Genomic DNA, 9,069 nt, shown 5'->3' with positions numbered 1-9,069 from the left:
ATCCCCTCAATTTAAAGACCCAATGCAACGAGTTACATTTATACAAACTGCGCAACAAATACACGTTCAACATAAATATTAAGTCCTGACTCAACGCAAAGGCCAGGGGATCTTTGTGCCTCTAACGGGCAACTCGTCAAATTTCTCTTGCGCCATTTCCACCTCAGCAGCCGGATGTGAGGTGGCTCCCAATGAACAAGCCAAAGATAAACACGTAGCCAGACGAGCAGGGGCCACGGTACCGAATATCACAGAGAGGCCGCGGAGAAAACGGGCAAATGGAGTAGCCGCTGAGAACATAGCGACAGCAGCAGCAGAGCGGACCCCGTCACACGAACACAGGAGCGAGTCGTCTGCAGACATCGAGTCGGTGAGTCCTGCTGGGAAGCTACCAGCTAGCATGCTTACGCTAGCTAACCCCAGCTAACTAACCTGATTACCTGTCTGTGGCAGTAAGGTGGTCTCCGGAGCACCGCGGGGTTGCCAGCGCAAACGAACAGCCACACGCGAAGCTGTTTGATACGTGTGCGACAACCCTGCGTGTGCTGGCCCAAGTTTCTCTTTCGCTGAAAGCTGTCACAAGGTTAGTTGCGTTTCTGAGACTTCATTTCGCCTCAGCAGCTGTAATGGTAGCCCGCTCAGTTAGCTGATAAAAGCTGCGTCTTCTCCAGGATGAAGGTAAACCAAGTGTTTGTTGTTTAACGAGGAGAAGACATTAGTGTTAGTTATTGCTTCAACAGCCGATGCAGTATGTCACACAGGAGGCAGCGATGCTCCAGCTGCAGCAGTGCGACTGTACGAGATGCTAACCCTCCCTGTTGAAATGCATATTGGACATAAACAGGTTTTAATCCTTGAAGTCGTGTTATTAAAATGTGCTCTCACAAAGCTCATTTCTAAAAGGCACCTGTGGCAGGTATTGACACTAAGGGATCCAGTCTCTGTAGTTCACCCGACACTTTCTTGTTTATGTTCATACTAGATCATAATAATATATATATATATATATATATATAGCACTTCTCTACATAGTTACAAAGTGCCTCACAATTTAAAAGCACATAAGTAAAATACATTTAAATTAATCATAAGCAGTATATGGTATATGAAAACATGTAAGCATGGCCACCCGTGACCTTAATAAGAAGTAGAATATCAGTATAAGTGCGGCAAGCTGTGTGATACACGTTTGTTTTAAGCTTTGCCCTATTTCCTCGGGCAGCCCTGAAGAATTTCCGCCTGCTCACCTTGTGTAGTTAACACTTGAAGACGAGTCTGGTTCATGTAAACCTGTGGAGAGAATCGTCACAGTCACGAGACAATGTTCAGCACCCTAAGGGATAGTTCACCCAAGAATGTAAAGTCACTCATTTCTAATTACCACTATGCTGATGGAGGGGTGTGACCCACCGTTAGAGATTCAGGGGTAAACAGCTTTGCAGTCAAATCCAATACAATTTAAATTGAGTTCACTTCTTCTAACAGAAAACAAATACGAAAATGCCTCCATTCTGCTCGTGTGGTGTCATACAAGTGTCTGTACGCCCCGACATTCAGATTCAACTTGAAATGGCGTCTCCCCAAGGATTGCAAAACAAGTACTTTTGAATGGATGACTGACTGTTAGGCTTACACAGCTTTCTGACCATGTAGTTAACAGATACAAAATGGAAACAGTTTTTTTTCACATCTGTCTCTCTTTGCATGCTGCTCCTCTACATATGTCATCAGCTTTCACAAGCTCCTCTTCTCACTTCATGTGTTTCCCCTCCACAGGATCTGTAGCCGAGTCCAAAATGGTACGGTCAGCCTTGGTGACTGCCACCAGTCTGGCACTGACTGGGGCAGTGGTGGCACACGCTTACCTCCTCAAGCACCAGTTCTACCCGACTGTGGTCTACCTCACCAAAAGCAGCCCCAGCATGGCGGTAAGAGCACAGCGAAAGTCAAATCTTGCTCTCGATTTAAGTTATTTGGACATTTTACCCCAAATAATATCTTTAAACGTGACAATGTTTCCCCCAAAAGGCATATCAGTGACATTGGGACAAATCAGAGCTTCCTGTGTGTTTGTTTCTGGTATCAGGTGTTGTACATCCAGGCCTTTGTGCTGGTGTTTCTGCTGGGAAAGTTCATGAGGAAGGTGTTTTTTGGTCAGCTAAGAGCCGCGGAAATGGAGGTAAAGTTCAGTTTTTATTTATTACTCACTTGACTCCTTGTAACACACATGTTTGGATTTAATGCACAATATATGTTGTGAATGACGGAAATTAATGAATCTGACTTAAAAACCTCTTCCTCCAGCACCTCATTGAGCGCTCCTGGTACGCCGTCACTGAGACCTGTCTGGCCTTCACTGTGTTCAGGGATGACTTCTCCCCCCGCTTCGTCGCCCTCTTCACCCTCCTCCTCTTCCTTAAGTGCTTCCACTGGCTGGCCGAGGACCGGGTGGACTTTGTGAGTGATGACAGAGAAACAACTTCCTCGTCGCACACAGTACCCTGTATACTTCACCCGCCGTGTCTGTACGCCGTACACTGTGTAAATGTGGAAGCACAGGATGGGGCCGATGGTGTGTGGCTAAGGCTGAACACCAGCATTGAACAAACACACAATGCTGCTGACTTTCAGTCACAGGTTGAGTGCAAACGGCCGTAACTGTGCCGCGATTTGGAGGAGTAATACTGTTAGAGTGAGTGAAACATATAAGTGCCTGGTGAGGACGTTTTAAGTAAAGGAAGCTTTATTTACTTTTGATAGACAGCAGTCATTCGCTGAATCAAACTGGCACAGATCACGTGTTTCCTTGCTTCTGTATTAGTGAATCATTGATATAATTATTATTCAGAATCACAGATGTAACCTTTTAGGTATCGTTTGATTAATATCTATGTTTTGTTTATTGCTAGATGGAACGAAGTCCAAACATCTCCTGTGTTTTTCACTTGAGAGTATTGTGTAAGTACATTTTATCAGCCACGTCTGACATTATTCCTCCAGCCCTTCTCTCTCTGCATTTCTTTCTTTTTAACTTTCACTTCCTTATCTCTTTCTTTCATTTCCATTGATGCAGTTATAAGACAAGTTTTCAAGCTTAGTGAAACTTCATGCAAATCATTATTTTTGCACATGAGGACAGGTGCATCAGAATAACAGACCATAACAGTTAGGGTTGATGGTAGTACTGATAGAATAGACCATTTGATGACATACAACTTTCTGTATTTGAATTCAGTGCAGCTGTTTATTTTGAGCAAATACAAAGGGAGTCTACACACGTACAGGAGGTACTGCAGACCCCCATCAGTGTTAATCGATGTTCTTTACTTTCTGCAGCTCTCATTGGACTGCTGGGTGTCCTGGACTTCCTGTTTGTCAACCATGCCTGTCAAAGCATCATTACCAGAGGAGCCTCAGTCCAGCTGGTTTTTGGATTCGAGGTTTGTTTAACTTGGTTTGAGTTGAATATGTGATATTAGCTGTAAAAAAAAATGCAAATTCTAATCATCCATTTCACAAGCTTAATCATTCACATATTTGTGATAGCTTCATTTTTACTACGAGTTTTTACTTATCCTCAACATCTGTTGTTCACATCTAGCGAGCAACAGATTCAAAACTGAAAAAACTGGAAAAGCAGACCCATACACTTTGAGATTGAATGATTTTTTTACAGGGGAATTGTGGCTCATACTTAAAATAATCTTTTGATTGTCGCATTACTTGTCTGAATTATTTTAATCCTTTAGTCGTGTGTCTCTACATGGTTTCACTTGCTAATATGCATTCACAATGTTGTAAAATTCTAATATTAAATGAGGTTTGTTCTTTCTATTTTCTCGTCAGTATGCCATCCTGCTGACTATGGTGCTGACGACCTTCATCAAGTACGTTCTGCACACCGCTGACCTACAGAGTGAGAATCCCTGGGACAATAAGGCCGTCTATATGCTCTATACTGAGCTATTCACAGGTAAGTGTATTCTACCTCGCACTGTGATGCTGTATTCCTCCAGACGACCTCACCCTCTGTGTGACGTAAAAGTTGAAATCACGTCGGCTAATGATGTTTAATATTTTATTCTAGGTTTCATCAAAGTGCTCCTGTACATCGCCTTCATGACCATCATGATAAAGGTTCACACCTTCCCTCTGTTTGCCATTCGCCCCATGTATCTGGCCATGAGGTGAGCAGCTCTATGACCTGTGTTTGTGTCAGAAGGTTTAGTACGTTGTTACTTCCACTAGTGTAGTTTCTACTGTTGTATGTCAGTGTTTTGGTTTCTGATGTTAAAGGTCAGTGTGTCGACACAGGCTTTAATGTTTGTTATCGAAAGATCGGTCGTTTCCAAATCTTGATGTTGGGGTTCCATATTTTAAGATATATTCGATCACTCAATAAGTTGTTTGGAAAAAGATACATTATAATGTGAAAATCAAATTTCATTTTTAAGGCCTGTTTTGAGTATTGTGTTGATTTGTGTCCCTGCCAGGCAATTCAAGAAAGCGGTAACAGATGCTATAATGTCTCGGAGAGCCATCCGCAACATGAACACACTGTGAGTAATGTTGAGCTTTCCTAAAAAATGATTATATCACCATGCATCTCTCTTATTTATTTACAATACAGTGAGGTCCAGAAGTCTGAGAGGACTTTCCAAATCATGCTTTCAGACTTGGACCCCACTGCATTGTTTGTTTGGTAGAAACAAGGTCAAGTTAGATTTTAATTCTCATTTAATGATAAGAACTCTTACCTATTTTCAAATGAACGTTCAATCTCTATTTAGTGTTAATGTTTTGAAGAGGATGCAGGAACATACACACACTGTTGTGCAGTAACTGTGACATGCTCTGACTCAAGAAGTAGCACACCTGGGTAGTTAGTGCGCTGTACAGTGCATCAGCATATTTTACACGTTACAACATGGGAAGTTGTCAGGATAGAACTGCGGCTCATTGTGTCTGTCCTGTCTGTGTGTGTTCAGATACCCTGATGCTACTCCTGAAGATCTGCTGGCTTCTGACAATGTTTGTATCATCTGTCGAGAGGAGATGGTCACTGGAGCCAAGAAACTTCCTTGTAATCACATTTTCCACTCCAGGTAAGGCCCCTGTCAAACGATGGGACTCAACAGGGAAGATACAAGGTTGTAAACACAAAACAGCCTGGATGTCAGAAGTTGTCAGTGTGTCATTATTTAAGCTACTGAATTTAAAAGAAACCGAGTCAGATGTGGGAATTAAACGAGAATTTTTATATTAATTTACGCTAAATTGCAATTTCTTTCCACAGCTGCTTGCGCTCCTGGTTCCAGCGCCAGCAGACCTGTCCCACCTGTCGAATGGACGTCCTCAGAGCTTCCAATAACAATCAGACTCCTGCCCCAGCCCAGGCCCCGCCCCCTGCCCCTGCAGCCCCGGCCAACGCGCCCGCAGCCCCGCCTGCTAATGGTGAGAGCCAAGACCAGTACACAAGAACACAACCCCAATGTTCCTAATGCTGGTTTTGATGCCAACCTATCGCCAAATGATTAGCAGGGCAGAAGATTATGTTTGGTTTCTGTAACTAGTCTTCAGAATCAGATTTATTGTTACATCCATAATATACGGTCAACATACAAGGGAGCCAAATGCTTTTCTCCACAGTCACACTTTAGAAAAACATAGAAACACATTAAAAAAAACAGAGATACACCAAATCCTTTGGAAAACCAACTTATTTGAAAAACTGATCAGGAGAAGCATCGCTATCTTTCTCCAATCTGTATTGTCACTACATGAGACAATAAACCAACTCAGTTCTCCACCGTTTCTTGGTAGGTTAGTGAGCAGTCCTGGGCTTATTATTATTATTATTATAATATCTGTGCAGCCTGTTAATTATGAGGCGCCCAGTGGTAGATACACATTTTTAAGATTCTCTTTTGTTCTGTTTGCTCTCCAGTGGCTCCAGGCATGTTACCAGGCTTCCCACCTGGCATCTTCCCTTTCTGGGGTCCCTTCCCTGCAGGGCCTCCTCCTCCTGCTGCCGCGGCTGCAACTGACGGCCCTGGTGCTACTGATGCTGCCCAAAGCAACCAGGCAGCTGGTGAGGAGGATTCATCATTCCAGCTCATCAGTTGTGTCCATTAATTATCATCGAATCATTGTGATTCCATATCAATTATAATAAGATGCCATGGCAGCTCATTGTTAATGTTTTGTGTCACTATCAACTCTACGATTGACTGTTTGTGGATCATCCTTTTCTGAGTGTTTATCAGTATTGAACCAAAACTGTGTGACCTAGATGCATGTATTAATGCACTAGGTTCAATTTGTAACACCACACAACTTGTGCATTTCTGTACCTTTTCTTGTGTTTGCATCAGGTACCAGTCAGCCTTCATCATCTACTGCTGACGCCTCCACAGCAGCAGCTGCTCCAGGATCAGCAATGCCAGGCTTTCCCTTCTCCTTCCCTCCTCCTCCCTTCCCCTCCGCACCGTGGCTGCCCATGCCACCACCTCCTCCCTTTGGTGAGAACAAACACTCGTACGTTAAAGCGGCTGATGTGCTGCAGTGTAGTCTGGCCCGGTCACATGGTCAACCTCTTCACTCTGTTAGTTATGTCCCTTCTCTACAAGAACCTCCAATGAGAATGTTCAGCTTCAGCTGTTAGTGAATGAGTCGTGATAATATTGTCAGCCTTTGTTTAAGGAAGTCCTGAGTGTTACCATGGCAACATACTATAATTTTTACACTGTGGACACGTATGTTCACTGTTGTTAGGAGTGTCAGTCAAGCAATCACGAGCAAGTTGTAAATCTGAGGTCACTTGAAGCGATTGTTGATACAGTCGCAGACTGAGTGGTTCATTGTGTTGGTTCATTTTATTCTGTAGAAAGGAGACAGAGGTGTCCTTACGTTTGTGCTCTCCGTTCCTGTCCTTGTGCCTTGTGGTGTGTAACTGAAATGATGTCATTTCCACTGGCACGTTGCTTTGATTTGGCTGGTTGCTGGTCTTTAGATCCTGATATCAGTGAATCAATGAAAAGCTTTTACAAAAAAAAGAAAAAGCTCATACAATAATTTAATTTGTCCTGGATTTTAAAAAGCTTGATGGCCTTCTTGCTTGTGAATTTATTTGATTCCTGTGTGCATTCTGCTTGTGCACTCATGTTTGACCAGCCTTCTACAACGCTGAAAAATATGACTAGCATCAATACAGATGTTTGTTTTTTACATTGAGTACGATCAATTTGAGCACTGTCCTCCCTGGGAATGACTCATGAGTATACATGTACACTCAGTGATGCTGTGCTCCTCTTCTCAACTCTGTCACTCGCACGTGTTTGTGTGATTTGGTCCAGCATCTGATTGCTGATTCTAACTTCTTAACTACAGTGACCTATCACTGAGCATCTACATCTGCAAGATTCCCAACTCCAATCAAGTACATTTTATTCCTCTCCTGTAGTGTCCTCAATGCCGCCGCCTCCTCCGTCTCTGTCCCGGATGTCCGAGGAGGAGCTCCGGGAGCTGGAGGCTGAAGGCCGGCAGGGCCTCGAGGCCAGACTCCAGTGTCTCCAAAACATCCACACCCTGCTGGACGCCGCCATGCTCAACATCCACCACTACCTCAGCACCGTCGCCACCCTCACGTAACTACACCTCACTGATTCCTTCTGCTAAATTGTAGGCTTTACATTTACCTACTTTTATCTGTGAAGATTTTAGTTAGAAAGTGAAAACAAGTTGTCACAAGTTGATTCAATCTTAAGCAAATGCAATCAAAATTGATCGTACGTCCCACTTTCTCTAGAACGTGTCATTTTCATTTCAGAATCAGAATGCTTCATAGTATTTTGTTCCTGCCGTTTCTCTCACAGTCCACCTCGGGCTGGGGGCAGCACAGGAGAAGCCAGTGGGACAAACCTCTCTGCTTCAGCTGCTGCAGCTGGCAGCAGCACAGAGAGTCAGAGCCAGGAGACAGACTCAGGACCCAGCTGTGAGTAAACTGAGTGTGCAAGTACGAAGGCAACAACAACAACAACCACGGAAAACCTTGATTTGATATGTTTTCCTTTTCAGCGGATCAGGTGAATGGTGCTACAGTCTCCTCTCAGGCCGCTGATTCCACCTCTGCTGCCTCGGAAACGGAAAGTAGAGAAAACATTGATGAAGAGTTGCTGGAGGATGCGGTGGAGGTCGAGGGCGGAGAACCGAACGCTGCCGAGCTGAGGCGCCGCCGTCTTCGTAAGCTGGAGTCGGCGTCCTCGTCGTCTTCACCTCCTCCAGACAACTGATCTCTGTGTTGACTCGGACAAATCGCTCTGGACCAACAGGAACTGTGAGCCGATTGATCTTTGCTTCGGTTCTTCGCTGCCTCCGCGGCTCTCGCCTTCCACGGGCTCAGGTTTCTAACCGTGTCGAGATGGACTCAGGCTGCGGAGAGACGCAGTGACCTTTTAGTAAAGATTCTGTAATGCTTACCTGGACTGTTTCTGTGTCCGAAAGCAATAGCGCAATTTTGTTCCCATGACCTCCCAGAATGACCTCTGCAATGACAGCACTGCAGGCGTTTGTATGTGTAAAGCGGTGGAAGATGAAATCTCAAGTCAGCCCCAGATATTTGGTCGACGTGACAAGGATGGTATTTGGATTTGTGTTTGCTAGTTTTACTGTCGGTGACGTATTTGCCTGCACTTTGATTTTTGTTTAATGCAGCTTTCTTTGGTATAACATTTGGACCCATTCACCACATCAACATGTTACATCGAACCAGGATCAGTGTCCGATCAAGTGGATTTCAATCGAGGGATCTTAATCATCTACTTCTTCTTTTCTTCAACATACATCGGTTTCAGTCTTCAGTTTCCTGGTTTGTCCACACTGCAGACGCTGTAACATACTGATTCATTTGAATGTGTACATACTGTATAGAGTTTTAATAGGATGATCTGTACATAATGCAGAATAAACTGTTGGACTGAAACCACAGTGGCACAGCAGACACAATTGTTTGTAGGTTCACAAACCGTCTATAGAAGTGTGAAGCTCAGAAACTGGGTGCTCTTTGTGCAG

General features: G+C 44.1%; 1 protein-coding gene across 1 annotated transcript; it reads left to right on the top strand.

The window, feature by feature from the left end:
- The first annotated feature begins 98 nt into the window (after nucleotides 1-98).
- syvn1 (synovial apoptosis inhibitor 1, synoviolin) lies at nucleotides 99-8,985 on the top strand. Its single transcript, XM_053428310.1, has 16 exons — nucleotides 99-370; nucleotides 1,777-1,928; nucleotides 2,087-2,179; nucleotides 2,305-2,457; nucleotides 2,910-2,958; nucleotides 3,337-3,440; nucleotides 3,847-3,973; nucleotides 4,088-4,187; nucleotides 4,494-4,559; nucleotides 4,989-5,105; nucleotides 5,297-5,454; nucleotides 5,948-6,091; nucleotides 6,375-6,521; nucleotides 7,463-7,646; nucleotides 7,875-7,993; nucleotides 8,077-8,985. The coding sequence occupies exons 2-16, from the start codon at nucleotides 1,797-1,799 to the stop codon at nucleotides 8,289-8,291; spliced, it is 1,908 nt and encodes a 635-aa protein (XP_053284285.1). The 5' UTR covers nucleotides 99-370; nucleotides 1,777-1,796; the 3' UTR covers nucleotides 8,292-8,985.
- The last annotated feature ends 84 nt before the right edge of the window (nucleotides 8,986-9,069 follow it).

Source organism: Pleuronectes platessa, chromosome 8 (assembly GCF_947347685.1).
Source record: "Pleuronectes platessa chromosome 8, fPlePla1.1, whole genome shotgun sequence".
NCBI lineage: Eukaryota > Metazoa > Chordata > Actinopteri > Pleuronectiformes > Pleuronectidae > Pleuronectes > Pleuronectes platessa.
The sequence above is the reverse complement of the archived record's forward strand: the minus strand, read 5'-3'. Positions and strand labels throughout refer to the sequence as shown.

Bases quoted from the DNA above. Each gene is read 5' to 3' on its own strand.
- syvn1 (XM_053428310.1), top strand. From the start codon at position 1,797: ATGGTACGGTCAGCCTTGGTGACTGCCACCAGTCTGGCACTGACTGGG. The intron at 3,974-4,087 runs GTAAGTGTATTC...ATTTTATTCTAG, and splicing joins CTATACTGAGCTATTCACAG to GTTTCATCAAAGTGCTCCTG. The intron at 5,106-5,296 runs GTAAGGCCCCTG...TTCTTTCCACAG, and splicing joins AATCACATTTTCCACTCCAG to CTGCTTGCGCTCCTGGTTCC.